The sequence below is a fragment of the Pteropus vampyrus genome, unplaced genomic scaffold (assembly GCF_000151845.1).
Source record: "Pteropus vampyrus isolate Shadow unplaced genomic scaffold, Pvam_2.0 Scaffold23, whole genome shotgun sequence".
Taxonomy (NCBI): Eukaryota; Metazoa; Chordata; class Mammalia; order Chiroptera; family Pteropodidae; genus Pteropus; species Pteropus vampyrus.
This window is the reverse complement of record NW_011888804.1, coordinates 747,456-767,616: the sequence shown is the minus strand read 5'-3', so window position 1 is coordinate 767,616 and position 20,161 is coordinate 747,456. Positions and strand designations below refer to the sequence as shown.

General features: G+C 41.8%; 1 protein-coding gene across 1 annotated transcript in view; it reads left to right on the top strand.

Moving 5' to 3' along the window:
- Positions 1–3,412, top strand: part of KNTC1 (kinetochore associated 1) — a 55,311-nt gene extending 51,899 nt beyond the window's left edge. Inside the window, exons 59-61 of the mRNA XM_023528147.1 lie at positions 70–215; positions 652–742; positions 1,695–3,412. Coding sequence (XP_023383915.1) covers positions 70–215; positions 652–742; positions 1,695–1,715 — 258 coding nt within the window. The 3' untranslated portion in view covers positions 1,716–3,412. The remainder of the gene's footprint in view (positions 1–69; positions 216–651; positions 743–1,694) is intronic.
- Positions 3,413–20,161: the final 16,749 nt, after the last annotated feature.

Sequence of the window (20,161 nt, the reverse complement as noted above, 5' to 3'; positions counted from 1 at the left end):
ATGTTTTGGTATTGCATAGGACTGGGCATTTAACACATTTTTAATGTGATGATACCTGTCATTGTACAGATTAGAAACCTGATTCTGAATAATATCATAAGTAAGAAGGAGTTTGAAGTTTTGGCAAAGACAAAATACTTTCAAGTGTTGAAGTCACACATGATGAACACCAGCAACATCACTGACCTAGTAAACTATTTAGCAAATGAGTTAAGGTAAGTTAATTTTTAAAAGACTGTAGAATTTCCTTAAAATTTTTCTTTATTTTGGAGGAAGAAAATCAAACACTTGTAGGACTATTTGTTTGTAATTAAATGCTGTGAATGTTAAGCTGTATCATTACTGCACATACCCAGAGGCTGGTTGTCTTGTAACCCCATCCCTTGGCACATGAACTTGGAATTAGACAATTGAACAAGCTGTCTGAACCCCCAAAATAGGTGTCTTACAGTCCTGCTCTAAAATTCTAAATTACATTATTCCTTAGACATTCGCTCAGAGAATTGATGGCTTTATGTAATATAATTTTTGCCAGGTTTGGTTATCTAATTTTGTAGCACCCAGGTTTAGACACAAACTTCTTGGGACAGCAAACACAGTTTTCCCTCCCAAAAACTTTCTTACGCCCTTCTTTTTCTTTCTGTTATATAGTTTGGATGAAGCTTCAGTCTTTATAACTGAATATTCAAAGCATCGTGGGAAACCTGTGCCACCAGACGCCACGCCCTGTGAAATTCTAAAGGTAACCCTGGCCTGTAGTTACTTGGCTTCTGCCATTTATATGTCTAGGGTCTTGAAATTGAGCCAGCTTGTTCTGGAGATAAATGTGTTGTACGTGTGACTGCGTATATTTTTATATTTTGCTTTTTGTGTAAGAGGGTCCTAGGCCAGAAATCAAAGAGGCTGTGGTTCTCCTTTCAGCTGTGGGCTGTGTGGCCTCAGGCCAGTCCCTGCTCCTGTCAGGAGAGGGTTAGTTTTTAGGTCTTGACTGCCTGGTTTCTCCGGTGCTTTCTGGCATTATCATTCCTTATGGTCTTGTGTTTCATACTGAATCAGGTGAAAAACTAAATTTCAAAAGGTATCGATTAATATGCTCGGGTATTCATTGTTTTACCATCTCCTTTTTTAGTTACGTAAGACATATATGTTCACTACAGGAAAAAAAGGCAAAAAAACTAATCTCCTGAAATCTCATTACCCAGACAGAGGATCTCTATTAATAACCATTTGTATATATCCTCCCAAATGTTTCCTTATATAAAATGTACATATAAATTACTTTTACTCCTATTCTGAATTTAAATGTAAAGTAAATATTTTTACTTTGATTGTGGATTAGTAGTTTTCCTAAACCTAAGTATTGTGGGGTTTTCCTCCTTGGTTCAGAATAAGCATATTGAAATAAGCCTCCATTGTGTTAACTTTCGTTAAAATTTCTGATGTTCACGTCCAGTCCATTGTGCTCAGTGGCATAAAATTACTTGATTCAAAAGGGGAGAATATTGATTCAAGAGATGAATTTGTGACCCTTAAAATCTGTTTTTCTCCAGTCATAACTGTTGAAAATGCCAAATAATTTTATGTGTAGATTTTTAGCAATATAGTTAAGTCTTAAGCTGTACAGTTTACCGGAGCATTTTCTATTTGAGAAACTAAATGACACTCGTAATACTTCTGTGTTTCTTCCCATTTAGATGTTTCTTAATGGATCATAGTAAGTCATCAAAACTTTTTCAGCAAGAACAAGAAGTTTGGAGTCTGCTATTAACTGACCATATTTATTACTGTTTTAAAATTGTGCAACCTGTGTAGTATAGCTATTATCAAATGTTATCTGACAGGATAACTGTGACACTTGGTAGCCTGATTGCCCCATAAAAAACTCGTATCCTGAATTAATAAATCTTTTCTTTGCCAGTTACTTATATAACTTATAGAGACTGTCAGTTTTTTGCACCACATATGAAGGAAACCAAACGCAAAAATATTTTGCTCCCCTCATAAGAAAAGCAACGACTTGTAATTTATTTCTTCCACATATGAAAATAAGGATATCAGTCTTGTAAACATCTATACAGTTTTGCTGCAGAGTATGTCAGTAAGTGGCCGGCCAGAAAAGTAGAAATCACTAGGTATTCCTAGCAGAGATGGGTCGAGTGCCAGGAATTGGTTACAAGGTGTTAAAACAACTGAAAGGCAGAAGGGAGACGGAAGGGGCCCAAGAGGGAGCCGAAAGGGGAAAGGGCTGTGAGCCTGGGGCCCCCACTGCTGCTCCTGCTCCACAGCTGCTGCCAAAGCGTCACTGCCGCCACCCGCCACAGCCCTCGGGCATCGTTAGCTGTGGCCGCCACTGCCAGGCCACCACCAAAAGGAAAAAGAAGTAGCTCTCCGCCTTCTCCAACCTCTAGTTCTCTTGCCAGTGCCAAGAAATGACAGAACTGAGCAGGAAGCCACTGGCCAGGAGTCTGGGACATGCAGTGTGCAGGCCGTGAGCCTCCGGCGTAGGAGGATGAATGGCCTTGAAGGGCAGGGCGGTGCTGAAGGCCCGCCGACAGCTACCAGGCGCGCCAAAGCATGAGTCGCACCTCTTACTCTGCCTTCCTCGTCTTTTTCTATACTCGTGAGTAACTTGATATTACTAGACTTAGTTTGCCATTGTTTTTGCCAGATGAGAAAATAGCATTTCTATACTAAAAACTCAGTGTTACAACATGATTAAAAACATGTGTTTTGGACTAAAGCCTAGAATTGAATTCCGGCCCTATCACAAGCTATGATCCTGGGCAAGTTAAAGAACTCGAAGCCCATATTCCCTCATTTGTAAAGCCTCCTGGTTGCAGGCAGTTTGACGTCATCCACTTGCTCTTTTCCGGACCTTTGGATTACACCAATATTTTTCACAAAGCTTTTTCCACATCTGGAATGATTTCCTTAAGGTCACTCCCAGGAACAGATTTACCAAATCAAAAGGGATGAGAACATCTTAAAGGCTCGATGCAAATTGCCACACTTCGTGCATTTCAAAAGGTCTTCGCCCATGGCCATTCTTACCAGCCACAGACATTTGTCAGCTCTGCTGCCTTCTCCCCAACGCTGAGTGGTCTTACTTTTAAAAACTTTGCTAATTCAGTTGGTGAAAATGGTATATCTCAAGTTAGGCTTGTATTTCTTTGATATTGAGGTGATTTATCCTTAAGAAAACTAACTACAAAGCGGACATCGCAAGCAGAGCCTGTAATTGTATTCTTGGGCATAAAGGTGCAAAGAATGGAAGGGTCAAGTGGTGGCACTAGAACGTAAAAAATGGAAAGGAGTCTTCATGCTTCATGGACTCCAGCTGAGCGGAACGGTGTTCTTTCCCAATGTTAACACTGGTTTCATTGTTCAGAATAAAATTCTGATAGGTAAAGACCTTTTGGTATGCCAGAGAAGTCATTTTTTTGAAATATAAATATATTTGAATTTATATTAAGTTAACTTCATTTGAAGTTCAAATATACAATTAGCCTGGACCCTTTTTGTTGTTACATGTGTCCTGTTTTTATTAGCCTTGATCATTTTTTAAATTATTCCACTTTTGTCTGCATACAGCCATTCTCCATACTGTTGCCTGAGTATAGTCCTAGAACGTAAGCCAGATCTCGGCAATGCCAGGCTTCACACTTTTCATGGGCTCCCCATTTCACTGAGCATGAAACTCAAGTTGCCAGCAGAGGCACACTGGCCCCTTTGTGCAAATTAGAGACAGGGATGCACTCCAGGAAGATGCATTATAAAAAGGCTGCCCTGTCGGTAGATCTACAGAAAGGCACCCCCTGTGGAGGGTCCCATTTTTAAAACATAATGCACTTAAATCTGGATCTCGGTTGCAGCTCCGTGCCACATGCCTGTTTATGCCTCTGTCTAGAAGGTCGTGCCCGCCTTTCTAGCCCCGCTGCCCACCACTCCCTCTTCCTGCGACCAGCCATCCCCAGTGAGCTCAAGTGCAGTCACCTCCCTCGCACCCCTAATCACTTGCTGTGACGTTCACATTTACTTTCTTCACAGTACCACCCAAAGTTACCTTTGTTGACTCGTTTATTGATTATCTCACTCATTATCATTTTGTCCCCAAATCCTAGAACAATGCCTCACATAGTAGACTCTTAATAAATATATATGACTTCAGTGAATTTTGACTACCCATTTGCAGAGTAAAATTTCTTCCTTGAACGTTAAGCGATCACATGAACAAATGACAGCACCTCATCTGTAGAAAAAAGGAGAAGTTAGCAACAGCTAAATAAGGAAAGGCACTATATTTAATTTTCATGACTCATGCACATTCTTTCATCACCTCTTGCTTTGAATGAAATGGCTAAAATTTTCATTTCTTTGACTACTCGGAGGAGAGAATTTTATTAGTAGGGTCTTCTTCTTCCACTTCCTATGATTAGAAAACCTGGCCTGACAATATGTAGGATGTAAAGTCTTCTTTCTACTGCTTCTCTGGGTCCCAGAGATTTGGAAACGATGTATATTCTAAACGCATTGGATCTCCCTCCCTTGGGTAGTTTTTGACAAGTTATTTTTGAGTAAGAGAATAAGACTAATTAATTTTGGTGATCACGTCTATCCAGATGGGTACAGAGGTGCTTGGGGTAACCAGCAGATTCTGTTTTGGTGAATGCTGGTGTCATAGGTATGATTGACCTGTGGTTACTTTTTACATATTTACACTGCTATATAATAATCCTTATCAAAGTCTAGAACATTCTAGGGCCCCAGAAGACAACCTGGTGCCTCCTCCCAGAGCATGCTCTCCCCAAAGGCAACCGCTGTTCTGACCTTTATTATCTTAGATTATTAATTTTACCTGGTTTTTAACTCTATAAGTAGACTAATACAGCATCTATTCTAGAGTCTGAATTCATTATTCACCATTATAAGATTCATCTGTTATTTTGTGTAGCAGTAGCAATAGTTCATTCTTTCCCATTGTTGGGAGTAGTAAACAAAAACCGAGGCCAAAAGCTTTTCTGAAAGAAAGGGTTTATTGAGCATATGCTAGCCAGAAAAGGCACCAGGTCCTGGGACATACGGTCTAAACCACCAGCAGCTGAGTTGGATGGAGAAGACAAAAATATCCACTATCCTGGACCTGACGGGCTCTTTAAGAGATAAGAGTTAATTTTGAAAGAGTTTAAGTTGGCCATAGATGAGGGGCGGTGGGGAGCAGAGTGGAGATGGGGAAAGGTAAAGTGGGAGCAGTTCTAGGATAGGTGTACAATCTGTAAGAAGAAATACTTTTGATTGGTTGTGGGCCACAGTGCTGAAAGTTCTTTAAAGAGCAGGGTGCAGTGGCCTCTGGCGGTCCACTATTCCTTTTTAGATAGCCACCTGAAAGTTGATTCGGAGCTCCACCATACATTCAGGAGTGTGAGCGGTCTTGTGGCTGGCCCACAGCAATTAACTGGTTAATGACCCTTGTCTCTCACTCTCCAGCCTGCTGTAATTTAGGACAGCTTAGACTTTTTCTTTGGTCATGAGTATCCCACTGTATCCATATACCAAAATGTATCCATTCTACCGTTGACAGACCATTTGGGTTATTAGCATTTTTTGACAGTTATGAATGAAGCTTCTATGAACATTCTTGTACACATCTAACTCATTTGTGTTGGGTGTGCTTCCAGGAGCGGAAGTGTTTTAGGGGATAATCCGCCAGTCTTCCTGAGGGGTCATCCCAATCTACACCAGAGTGTGACAGAGCAGATTGTTTCACATCCTCAACAACCCTTAGAATTGTCAGTCCTTGTAGTTCTAGCCTTTCCGATGGGAGACCTCAGAGTGCTCTTGATGAAAAAAAAAAAATGAAAAGATAAGCATCTTGTCCTCCATACTGGTTTCTCTCCCTTCCATTTCCCACTTGAGATTTGTGAATGACTTAAACTCCCTGTGTACTTGCACATCTCAGAATCCAGTGTCACACCATATGGTCTCAGTGGGGAATGCATAGCAAGACTCTAAACTTACCTCGCACAGCTAAGTCTTACCATAACTTTACAAAAGATTAGAGAACTAACAGCATTGTGTGTGTGTGTGTGTGTGTGTGTGTGTGTGTGTGTGTTTTCCCTGGCACTCTACTTATTGAAAAGCAACCAGAAAATAAGAATCAGTGCTTCTAGAACAACCAAGGCTGAATTCTTTTCTAATGGGAATAAAGAAATTTCTAGAGCAATTTCTCTTTTCAACTCTCCTTCCAACATCCACAGGATTCAAGAATGCGACCTCTAAACTGACTTTCCTTTATAAAGCAAGTGATTTTACAGATTTTTTTTCAAAAAAAACAGCTTTGTTGGGATATAGTCTACATATCATACAATTCACTCATTTAAAGTGTACAATCCAGTGGTTTTTAATATATTCCTAGATAGATCCAACCATCATCACAGACAATTTTATAACATTTTTGTCACCTCTAAAAGAAACCTCAACCTTTGGCTGCCATTCTCCTATTCCCCCCATCTCTCCCCTAAGCAGCCACCAATCTGGCTTCTTTCACTCAGCACCATGTTTTCAAGGTTCTTCACGTTGTAGCATGTGTCAGTGCTTCATTCCTGTTTGTAGTGGGGTAATATTCCACCATATGGATGGACCACTTCTGTTCATCCATTCGTCCGTTGATGGAAATGTGGTTTGTTTCCACCTTTTGGCCATTATGAAGAATATTGTTATAACCTATAGCTTTTTACCCGCCTTGGTACTTTTGGGGGTTTTAAACTAACTTTAATTTCAATATGTATGTACATTCTAAAGATTTCAGGACTCCATGATCAGCTTTTTTTTCTACTCCCCCTTACCTTGTCTCCGGAAGCAGTTTTTTGCACATATCACACTGTTTTAAGTCTTTGCTCTCAGCCCCTCTTTGCCTAGTTAACACCCACACGTTCTCTATAACACATTTACTCAGAATCTACGTTTCTTAAACTACATAGAGTATCTCATGAACATGCATATACTTAAGAAGGATGTTCCTTGTATTCAAAGAGGTGATGTGACGAACCAGGTAGAAGGGCATTATCTCAAAACCAAGATTGTCGACTCATTTTTTTCCCCATGTTCTTTATATAGATTTGATGGTTTTTTTTAAGCTTTAAAGGATATATTACTCAATCCATGCTATATATTTCATACCTCAAAAGGAGAAGTGGTAATTTACAAAATTTCTTTCCCTCCTTCTTACCCTAGAATGTCACATGTCCTGTAGTTGTTGTTTTTAGGTCATGCGAAGCCAGAATATCTAGGAAAACTTTTGTCATCAAATGATATGAAAAAATAGGCTCATGCTTCCCTCTTTGAAATGACTCTTAACCAGCCAACGTATACAACATTTAGGGTAATAGTGCTGCCAGTCATAAGTTTGTCATGTAAAAATAAGAATCCTGCATGAAATATATTAACAGGTAGCCTTAAGAAGATACCTGCTTTTGGTTCAATCTAGATTGCTGGTGGGATTTTTCCAGATTTTCATTTTTACTTCGGGAAAATTTACTTGGAAATAAAAGAGGGAGAAGCTTATAGCAAGGGCGAAAAAATATATATATATAAGTTCTGACAGTCGTAAGGAAGAATGAAAGAGAAATTCAAGAGTGAAAGACAAAAATAACCAGAAGGATGACAGTCAGTGACCAAGTTATGCTATCGCGGCATTTTCTGTCACCTCTTTTGTTAGGTCTCTTGAGAGGCAGTGGAAGAAGACAGTTTCTCTCCTGTTTGCCCCAATGTCTGTGTTTGTTTCCTAGGGCTGCCAAAATAAATTATCTCTGAGTGCCTTAAAACATCAGAAATTTATTCTCTCACAGTTCTGGAGGCCAGAAGTCCAAAATCAAGGTGTCGGCAGGGCCATGCTGCTTCAAAGACTCTAAGGGAAAATCTTTCCATGCTTTTTTCCCAGCTTCCGGTGGTTCCAGGCATTCTTTGGCTTGTGGCAGCAACGCTGCAGTCTGTCTTCATCGTCAAGGCCTCTCCTCATGTCTCTGTCCTTTTCTGCCTCTTACAAGGACACTGGTGATTGGATTTAGGGCCCACCCTAATCCTGTACCTTCTCATCTTAATCCTCACCTTAATTACATCTACAAAGGGACTGTTTCCAAATAAGTCCACATTCTGAGGTTCCGGATGGACATGGATTTGGCGGGGATGTTATTCGACCCACTACAAGCTCCTTCCTGAACTTCTGCTTCTGCCTTTGGATAAAGTATATACTCCTTTAAATGGCAGCGAGCTGTCTGCCTGCCTAGCTATTGCTTAGAAATAATCATAGTATAAATTTTACTGGCGTGAACTAGCATACAGATAAGTATGGAAATCACAATGGGTTTTTACAAAGTGAGCGTGCCCACGTCCCCAGGCCCCAAGTCAAGACATAGAACACTCCTAGTATGGATAGGAACCATATTCTTTCTTTTTGTCCATTAAATTCAAGAAAATAATTTTAATTGTAAAATGCACATAATGAAATTGACTTTAATCTTAACCATTTTTCAGTGTACCCTTTCGTAGCATGAAGTACATTCACATAGCTGTGCCACCATCACCACCATCCAGCTCCAGAATTTTTCATCTTGCAAAACTAAAGCTTCGTCTCCATTAAACACTTAACTCCCCATTATTCCCCCGCTGCCCCCAGCCCCTGGAAACCACCATTCTACTTTATGTGTTTGTGAATTTGACTCTTCTGAGTCCCTCATATAATAAATATGTGTCCTTCTGTAACTGCCTTATTTCACTTAGCACAATGTCCTAGGGGTTCCTCCATGTAGTAGCGTGTGTCAGAATCTCTTCCCTTCTTAAGGCTGAAACGATGTAGAAACCATATTCTTTTGAAAAGTGATCACACCCTCCTTTGGATTTTTATGGCTAAGCCGTAACTTATTTTCATCCATGCTTCTAATTAATAAACAACGTATGTTTCTTTAATGTTTTCCTCCTCGGTAGTTAGAGATTTCAGTTTTTCAGGTTTTTAAACCAGAACCTAGCCCTGTGCTCTGGGTCCTGTGGCTTTGGTTGTGTTAACCAATCTTGTGCGTATTTAAATTATCCCCCGGAATCCATAGAAAAGATTAGAAATGAACAGGTTTTAAAGCAGATAAGGATACCTGGAAGGGCAATTTTCAAAGAACAATTTTTTATTCTGTTTTCCTCTTCCTTTCTGCACATCTGGCTCCCAGGCAGAACCCACCCCGCTCCAGGACCTCGGGCAGTAGTTTAGATTTAACCCAAATGTCCTCATATTGGCAGCCCTCTGACAGTCAGCGGGATTTCGTGTTTTGTTTTGACACACTTACTCATTGTTTTGGAAATACCTCACATTCCAGGCGTTTCAAGACTTCTGGAATAAACAACTCACCTCTTTCTAGACAGGCCCCATTGAATGTATGAATTCTCAGCTGAGTGAAAAACACACACACACACACACGCACATACACAAACAAGACGTGAAGACAGAGGGATGTAATTCCATATCCCTGATTAGATGTTCTCAGAGGAATAAATCTCAATTCATTGTCATATGGTTAGTTCCCTGCAACCTTTATGTACAAATGTAGCACCTTAATTAACATAGATAAAGATCTATTTTCCTTAATCCATCAGCTGTGAAACAGGTTTTGACTGTAGGCAACTTTAAGTCATTTATTTTCAGAGTTTTCACATTGCACAATGACTTAGGCCTAAATGCCAAGAAATACTGTAAGAGCAAGATCAGCTTAAGTGTTAATCCCTAACATTAGCCCATAAATGCCCTTGTAAAAACCCACCCAGCTGCATTATCCTTTTCCTGAAAACTTTCTGTGTGTGAGATAGAGCAGGAACCTTATGAGGCAGGGCTTTCCAGAACCATGGAGAAGTGAGGGAAAGGTGGAGAGAGAACCACTCACCTTTCTCTGCTTTCTTTTCTCCCAGTCACAGCCTAGTGATGCAGAGAAGTCAAGCTGACTTCGAAAAGGAAAGTGCTCGCCTTCCCTGCATAGAACTGACATCTCACACAGAGAAAGCCCGAGTTTTCCACAATGTTGGGACTCATCTCAGTGTTAGGTGCTAAACTCTCAAATCCCAAGAGAAAGTACACAAACTCAGTGGTGTGGCCAGTGATTCCATCCTGCCTATAGTACTCAGAGCTGACAACTCTATAATTATTTTAATGTTGCACCTAATGCTCATCCATCCTGTTTTTGAAATACTAAGACTGACTAGAGACGACAGGGAGTGTGCATGTGGATCTCTCTTTCCTTCTTCCTCACACACGCATGCGTGCACACAATCCTTGCCTAACCGTGAGAATTAACTGCTATCGAGAATTCATCATTAGCTATTTATCTACAAGGCGATCCCTTTGCCTTGCTTTTTCACAACTTTGAAGTCTGTGTCAGTTAGGGTAGTTTTGGCTGCAAGTAATAGAAAAAAACCAACTAGAAATGGCTTTAGGCAAAGAGGGCACTCGCTATCTTGCATAATCAGAAGGGCAGAGATCAGATTCTCAGAACTTGTCAATGACGTAATCAAGAGCCAAGATTCTTTCCATCTTTCCACTTGGCATCATTTAATGTGCTGCTCTACCCTTAGCTTGTCTCCTTACAGTGCAAAAGGACTCAGCTGCCCCAAGCATCACATCCTTAGGCAAAAATTTCCAAAGGTCCTTTTTTCGATTGTGGTGAAATTCACATGACATAAGATGAACCACGTTTTAAAGTGAACAGTTGAGAGGCACTTAGAACATTCACAATGTTTGCAATCACTTCTATCTAGTTCTAAAACAGCCTCATCACTCCAAAGGAAATGCCCCCATACTCGCCAAACGGTCCCTCCCCATTCCCTCCTCCCTGGTCCTTGGGCAACCACGGATCTGCTGTCTGTCTCTAAGGATTTACCTGTTCTGGACATTTCATATCATTGGAATTATACAATATGGTGCCTTTTGTTTGACTTTTTTCACTTAGCATCATATTTTCGAGGTTCATCCACATTATGGGATGTATTAATACTTAATTCATTTTTATAATATTTCATTCTGTTTACCTGTTCGTCGATGGACATTTGCATTGTTTCCACCTTTTGGCTGTTGTAAACATTGCTGCTGTGAACGTACCTACACACGTAATTTGTTTGAGTAACCAATTTTTCACTTCTTTGGGGGGCATATACCTAGAAATGGAATCGCTGAGAAATTTTCCAAAAAACATCCCTAGAAGACTTCCCCTTGCATCCTCCTGGTCAGAGTTGGGTCACGTCTCTAAGCCTACAGCAATGTCTTGGCCAGGAGAACGAGACCACCGTGGCTGCCTTAAAGCGATCAAGATTCACACCTTTCATTGAGTCAGAAGCCAGTCACCTCTGAAGGACACAGTCACTTGCAGGAGGGCCATTTTCAGAAAGTAGTGATCGCGATATTCTTTGCCAAGTTCTCTGTGCGCCATCCCTCCCAATATCATTAGAGTGATGTGTATTCCGTTCAAGGGCATGAGGCTGTTCTAGCTGCCATGTAGCCTTTGAGGATCATGTATTCTGCAAACATCTGTCTTTAATGAAGAAGTGTGGGAACTAGAATGATGATAAACAACATGACAAACGTCAAAGCTATGCGAAGTGGAAACTCTTAAAACGTATTAGAAGGAAACTCTGGTGGGTCCATGGTGTGCATTCTCTATAGCCCCCTCGAAGGGACACTGGGAGTGTATTATTACAAAGAACTTCCGTTTATTTCATTGTCTTCTAGATTCCGGTTTGTAGATCCAGGTTTTCCTTTCCCTCCATCGCCAAGTCACATGCGATTCATTTATTCATCTATTCCACAGATGTTTATTGTGTGCCTACTGCGTGTCAGACACCATGTAAGACACTGAGGAAATGATAGTCCCTTAGTTTCTGTCCTTGCGAAGCTCACAGTGTGGTGGCAAAGATTGAGGTTAAATAAACAATTATGCAGAAAATCACTTAATTAACGTTGTGACAAATGCAGTAAAGAAAAAAAGTACAGGGTGCTACGAAAGTGTGGAAGAGAAGAAGCATTCTGATTGGACCCTCCGTGACAATAGACAGGTAGTAAAGTCCAACGATAGACAGGAAAGCTGCAGCCATCTTGATGACGTTAGGGGAACGTGGTTATTTCAGGAAGTATCCATGAAGTCACTTGGTAAGCCAGCAGGGTCAAGTGCAGGCTCGAGGATACTACTTAGAGCATAATGGGGATTAATTTGTTTTCAATTTAATGTTCATGAGAAAAATAATACTACGTTTGAAGACAAATGATTGTTTTAGACCCATAAAGGCCAGAGTGGAGAAGTATTTCAAAGCCAATTACAATCCCTCTTACCACTCTATGCTACTGGAAGAGAAGTCCATTTCCCAAACACTATGTCACCATCATTTTGGCTTCAGTGGACTAGCCCAGCTATTGGTGCTCACACCCAAGGAGCTCATCCAGAGGCTGGCTGGCAGCCCATGATGCAGCCTTGTACATCAGCTTTGCCCAGACGGGCACGCTATACTCCGTAGCCATTTCCTGGGGCTGTCGTAATAGATTACCACATGCTTTGTGGCTTAAAACAGCAGAAATGTGTTATTTCACAGTTTTGGAAGCCAGAAATCTGAAATCGAGGTGTCGGCAGGGCCACACTGCTTCCAGAGGCTCTAAGAGAAAATCCTTTCTTGCCTCTTCTAGCTTCTGGTGGCTCCAGGCGTTTCTCGGCTCATAATTGCATCACCCTAATCTCTTCTTTCATCCTAACATGGCCTCTCCTCTCTGTGTGTCTTTTAAAGACACTGGTCATTGGATGTAGGGCCCATCCTCATAATCCAAGATGATCTCATCTTGGGATCCGAAAGGTAATTACATCTTTATCCAGGTAAGTCCCATTCCTAAGTGAGTTTCCTCGGGGTAGACCGTGGGGATTACCTTTTGGGCATCACCATTCAATGCACTACAGTTAGATAGTGACTATTAGATACAATCATATCCTCTGCCCATTAGGGATGAACCTGGACAGTGACAACAATCCATCAGGGTCCTCTGTGGAAGTTTGAACACAAGACATACAAGAAACAGACACTTCCGCTGGAGTTGTGCCAAAGCCAAGAGACCCAGAAAGAAGATAGTCTGCAGAGACTATGATTAAACAAAAGCCATGAAGTGGAGAAGACAGCGAATCAGAAGTCAGAGCCACAGCGGAGCAAAACCACATCATGAGAATGGTGACAATTCTAGAACTCCTCTTTTCTGGCATACCATTTTCATCGATGTGGGTGAAATCATCTCTTTATTTTCTTCACCGTTTTAACATCTTGAGATATGTCTAACAATAGGTGGTATCTTAATTTTTGCTTTCGGTGAGGCAGCAGTGATTGACATCGCCTGTAGGTAGGCGTACACCAAGAGCATTGGGATCAAAAGGCACAGAATAGGTGTTGATGGCTTGGGGAAACAGTGGCGCACTCTCTTCCTGAGAACCCCAGGGTTGGAGAGGGGTGAGGTGGGGCGAGGAACAGACATGTTCGGCAACATTCCATAGGAGGAGTCAAAAGGAGGCACCCCTGCCTACATGATTACTGCCCGTGTAAGAACCCAGCGCCCATGGCCTTTAAGTCCTTTAAGAAATGCTGCATCACCAGCCTTCTTAAGGCACAGAGGATGACAGTGATGTGAAATGTCCAGAACAGGTAAATCCTTAGAGAGTGCCGAAAAGTGATGATGAGAGTCTAAATCTACACATGAAGTTGCAGTAGGATTACCTTAATCAACTAATTTCAGTTACATTTCTCCTTTTATAGGTGCACAAGAGTGATACGGGGGGGAAAAAAAACACACCTGAGACCAAAAATATCAAATGAAATTTTGAAATGATAAGAAAGAAGTATGCCGTAGTTACATTGTGGGTACTGCTTTCCTTTCTTTGTGGTTCATAAAATAATGACACACCTTCTAGCAGATGGCATTTTGCAGTTGATTTAAGACATTGTGTTTCATTTCTCTCTGAGGCTTGACAGTTCCAGACCTTTCTCACTTCTCTGGGATTGCTTATAGAACTTTCATTACCTCAGGTAGCCTGAGCGCATACTTGATTTTTTGCATCTAAGAAGATCCCAAGTAACACAGAGTCAGACGGAAGTTGGCAAGAGTGATTAAACTCAAAGCCTCGTGGACTGTGAAATAACATACCCCAAATCCTGGTTTAGAAAGAGGCGAGGGGAGTGGCTTACCTCAAGGGCCAACAAGATCCCTCACTATTTAAAAAAGCAAAAACGGTGAATTATTTAGGTATTTAAGGGCGACAATCTTTAACGTGTTGAGATACAGGCTAAGGCTAGTCTTTATCTCAGTGTTTCTCAATTGCCCCGTTGCCCTTTTAGACTTCTTTCCCCCTAATCGTCCTCTTATTATGATAAAAAATAATTTTTCTTATCGTGATAAAACATAACAAGAAAATTCACCATTTTAACTATTTCTGTTTCTATGGATTTGCCTATTTTGGATATCTCTTATAAATGGAATTATGTAATATGAGTTCTTTTGTGACTGGCTCCTTTCACTCAGCATCATGCTTTCCAGGTTTATCCACATTGTAGCGTGTGTCAGTGCTTCATTCCTTTTCAGGGCTGAATAATATTCTATTGTATGGACAGACCACATTTGTTTATCCATTCATCTGTTGATAGGAATTTGGGCTGTTTTCACCTTTGGGCCCTTGTGGAGAGTGATGCTACGAACATTTGTGTTCAAGTTTTTGTTCGAACATCTATTTCATCTCTTTTGGAATGGCTGGGTCCCATGGTAACTCAGTGTTTAACTTATTGAGAAACTGCCAAACTTTCTCAGTGGCATCATTTTACATTCCCACTAGCAGTATATGAGGGTTCTGATTTTTCCGCATCCTCGCCAACACCCTCCCCGCCAAATGTCAATACTTCACATGTAGCGCATATGTGGACCTTTGGAGGGCAGACTTGGTGTCTAATGAAAACATTTGCAGGGGTCTCAGACTCAGAAGCCTGCAGGAATTTATAAAAACACTGACGGTTCACCAAAACACATATGCCAGCCCTTTGGGCCAGCGGGCTGCCAGGTTGACTTTATTTTATTAAAATGTACATAGGGTGGATGTTGCATAATTCATTCAGTCATTCCCCCTTTTCCTTTTGATGGGCATTCACTATGTGGCCAGTTTTCTAGCACGCACGCACACACACACACACACACACACACACACACACACAGCTCCAACAAACATCCTTCTGTGTTTATTTCTTTGGGACAGGGATTATGGGTCAAAGGGTATGTTTAGTTTCAGTTTTAACAGATGTTGCCAGATTGCTTTTCCAAATGGCCACAAACCTTCACATGTATGAGAGCGCCCTTTCCTCCATATCCCTGCCAACATTTGATATTATTGCTCATTTTCGTTTGTGTCAGTCCGATGGATGTAAACCGACATCTCATTGCTCCTTTAATTTGCATTTTTCTGACCATTGTTGCATTTGAGGGCATTTTCATATGTTTGCCGGCCATCTGTTTTTGCTCCTCTGTAAATGGCCTATTCATAGGCTAAGTCCATGTCTGTGTTGGCTGTTTGTCTTGTTCAGGTCAATTCATAAAAGCTCTTTATATAGTGTCCATTGGCCTTTGGCTTAAGCACTTAGAAGTGATTAAGAGCACTAGCTCTGGGGCCGGCTGCCAAGGGTCACATCAGCACTCGGCCTCTGACTGGCCATGTGACCTTGACAAGTCATTTAACCTGGCCGTATTTCAGTTTACTCATCTGTAATGTAGTGATCATCATCATCATTATCCTCCCTACTTCACAGCATTGATCTAGACACAAATGAGTTAATATCCGTAAAGTAAATAAAACGGGGCCTGGCACACAGTGAGTTCGTCAGTATCAGTTGGTGACTATTATTTATATTACAAATATTTTTCCAGCTCCACCATTTGAGCCGACTTTATTTATGATACCCTTTGTCACACAAAACGTTTTAATGTTTACATAGTCAAATATATCCATCTTTTCTTTCAGAGCTTCTGAGTTCCCAGGCTTGGTTAAGAAATCACCCCCATTTCCTTTGTGATGAACTTCCCTAGTCTGATGACCAGAGGCGTATAACGAACTGTTCCTCCGCTGAAGTGGACCATTCTCCGAGCAACTCGATCTGTTTCCTCTTCTCCTTCGCCCCAGTAAGATGAGACCTTTAGAACACTTTCGCTTCTCCTTTCTTCTTTCCTTCCCTCCGATACGTTCCCTGGTGAAACCCAGAAAACACTTACTCCCTGCGCCACTCGCTGAGATTTGGTTGAGATAATCTAGTATTGGTTAGAATTCCCTTAGGTGGTGTCCGTTTGGTTTCAAGAGTCCTTCTCTGCTACCCAAGTCCCTACCCCGATCCGTTTAGGTGCCAAAATGTCATAGGCTACGTTCTTAACCACGGTCTTCTCTCTCTTTCCTCTTCCCCCTTCTCGTGTTTTCTTTTTAGGTGTTGTTGTGGTTTGGTTAGTCTTTTCTCAGGTGGATCCCTCAGATGGAACACTGGGAGTTATCTTCTCTGAGTTCTTGGGTATCCCAGACTATCTTCCTTTTGCCTCAATAGATGAAAAGTATTTTGGAACCTGCATAGAGGATTCTTGGGTCGCAGTCCTGCCCGCCTCTTCTCTGTAGGTACTCTTCCGCTGTCATCTTTCGGGAGCAGAGGTGTAAGGTCTGATTCCAGTCGCATTTTTTTCCTTTGTGAATATCTTCTGCTTTTCGCTCGACACTTACGAGATAGTTTTCTTTAATCTTTAGGGTTCAGAACTATTACCGGAAATGCCCATTAGACCAGCCTGGAGTCCGGAGAGCCCTTTCCATCCGCGGTCTCAGGGTTTTAGTAGTATCGGGGAATTTCGTTTATCTGTTGCATCGTCTCCTCCTCCTCTCTTATCTTTCCCCACAGATTTCCATCTCTTTATAATTTTGCTCTTTGTTTTGAGACATGTCTTGAACCCGATCTCCCAGACTGCAAATTTGGATCTCAGTAGAGACCCTACTCTCCTTTAACTGATAAACTGAGTTTCTTAAGTTCACAAAATCATGTGTCTTAGCTCTAAGAAGTCCTTTGTAGGCCGTATTTGGATCTCCTTATGCACTCTTGCTTATGACTGTTTTAATTCAGGGGCACCTCTGTCCACTTTGACAGTGAGTGTTCTGAAAGCTGTACCTGTTCTTCCCGTCTCTGGGTGCTGGGGCCCCTTTATGTTGTTATTACTCTCGGTCAGCTCACTGCGGGGTCAGGTTTAGTTTTTTGAAGCTTTCCTGTGTTGTAGAAACCGGCAAACCAGCCTCTACCCCCATGGGCATGTGATATAGAGCACTCTGCCTTGACTCACACTTCTGACACCAAATGTGTGGGGTTTTTATTTTTCCTCCACATCAACTAATTCTCCAACTCTCCAGACACCAACTAGATATCCTACAATTCGGTTTAATTCTGACACCAACTACCTGGAATTGGCACAGACCCCACAAGTGAAGGGCTCAATCCCACAAGACTACCCCCCACCAACACACTTCAGATGCCAGTTGCAAGTCCCAGTTTGGCATCTGTACTCCTGACCAACCGGCTATAAATCAGGGGCTTCCATGGATCCCCCACCCCCATATCCGATAATCTGCTAGAATGGCTCACAGAACTCAGGAACATGATTTACTTACTATTACTGGTTTATTATAAAGGATGTTATAAAGGACAAAATGAACAGCCAGCTGAAGAGGTACATAGGTGAGGTTTACGCACAGAAGCTTCTATTCTCTGTGGAGTTGGGGAGTTGGGGAGGTAAACCCCATTGTTTAGGGGTTTTGATGGAACTGTCATCATGTAAGGGGATCAATTAAATCATTGGCAGTTGGCGATTCAACTCAATCTCCAGCCCTTCTCCCTTCCCTGGAGGTGGAGGTGGGGGCTGATAGTTCCAACTCTAGGCATGCTTGGTCTTCCTGGCAATCAGCCCCCATCATGAAGATATGTGGAGGCCTCCAGCCCCCAGTCACCTCATCAGCATATAAAAGATACATATCTCTTCAGAGATCCCAAGAGTCTCAGAAGCTATGTGCCAGGAACAGTGTCCCTGTCACCCAGCCTCAGCACTCAGGACTCAGTGCTCAGCCCGACTTCTGCTTCCTCTTGCTCGGTCTTTTGGATTTCTCAGAGTCAATGTTAACCTAACTTAGAGTCAGGCAGCCTCTATTAAGTTGGTAAACCTCTGTGTCTCAGTTTCCAGTTTTAAAAATGGGTAAAATGAAACCCACTGCATAGGCTTAAAGAGACCCGATTATAAAATATATTTTAATACAAAAAGAAAACATGAAGTTTATGGAGTTAAAATATCTTATAAACTTACACACTATATTAGTGCAGTGTGTAATTTGAATTTTCTGAGGAAAAAATATGTCATATAGATATATTTATACATGAGCAGCATCATGAGAGAGTTCCTTAAAGACAATGAAATTCTGAATAAGTGTAAATAATTCCTGAATTTACAGGCCACCAAATCACTTCCTAGAATCATAGAAAAGAGTTCGTTTCCACTGAAGCATCTAGATCATAAAGCTTATGTAAGAGTTGGAGACAAGCTTAGGGTATGTAGGCGGCGATGTACTCCATGTAGCCTGGGCTCCCTCCCAGTCTGGTGGGCTAAAACAGAGAGAAAGGTGGGGGTGGGGAAGAGAGAAAGAGGGAGAGAAGCTATATCCTTTTAATGCCTAGCTTCAGAAGTCACATAGCTTCACTACCACATTCTATTATTTAAAAGAAAGTTGATAAGTCTGGCCCACATTCAAGCAGAGGGAAATTAGACTCCATCCTTTGACGGGAGATGAGTCAAAGAATGTGAGGACCTAGATGGTCCTCGCATCTAGGTTGAGTGCTGTTTTGTGGCCTCCTGTTTAGCACATGGTCAGGGGAGAACGCCCCACAGTGAATTTACTTGCCAACACCCAAACAGAACCAGGGCCTCGTTTATACCTATTGGATTCAACCCTGGAGGAACAAGCAGATTAAAATAAGATGGGGAAAGAAGCCTATTTAAGTCTTCCCCACCTTAAATCTCCCTTCCCCAATTTTTCTAATCCTGTTGTGGCATTTCTTCACTTTTAAAAATGCATCATGACCATACAGACAGAAAGTACATTGGAGTTTGCCAGGGACTGAGGCAGCTCTATGGGGAGTGACACCTATGGGTACGGGGTGTCTTTTTGGGCTGATGAAAAAGTTCAGGACTTAGATAGTGGTGATAGTTGCAGAAGCCTGTTAATATACTAAAAACAACTGAATTGTACATGTTAAAAGGGTGAACTTATCATTTCTTAGACTTCTGGCTAAGACCAAGTGTGAGTATCTGTTTTTAGTAGGTGTCCTTGGCTAAATTGTGGTTGAGGGCTTGATGGCAAAGTCCTTGGAGAGATGCATGGTCTTCTTGAAAAATCACTTGGGTGGCTGGGAATCCAGTCTGTGTCTGGAGCCAACCCCTGAACAAGGACATCCAGGCCATACACCAGAGACCTGCCTGCAGCTGTCAGAATCAGTGAGACCACGGCTCTTGGGGAATCTCTCAGGCTTCCCTCTGCCATTTGGTTGTTTCTCCCAGATCCTGTTTTAATTTCACTGGGCAGTCAAGATGCAAGGCAGAGTGTTGGCTGAGTGGGAAAGACGTGAAGGGCATTGATGGGAATCCAGATTCGTGTGCCTCGCCTGTCCTATCCCTCTCAGACCTTCTCAGCATGTGTCTAAAGGAAGATCTCCTGAATGTAAGAAAGTATGGCATAAGATACCCAATAAAATAAGTGGCACACATATATATCTCAGGAGCTTCAAAAGCCGGAAGGGTCGCCTCTTCCAACCTCTCTGTGTCCCTGGCACCTGGCCAGTGAGGGGTAAAGCAGGAATTTTATCCCAGAAATGTCTGAGTCCAAAGTCCATTCTCTTTTGCCTCTGCCATACCACGTTGGCTCCACGTAGCCTGGCAGCGAAAGGCCATGGTGAGCTTGGACTTTATTCTGTCGATAATTGAAGGATTTTGAGGTAGAAAAAGAGGCATAATTCAATTTTTGTTCTAGAAAGTGAATTATGTGAATTTATTTTGTTAGAAATAATAACG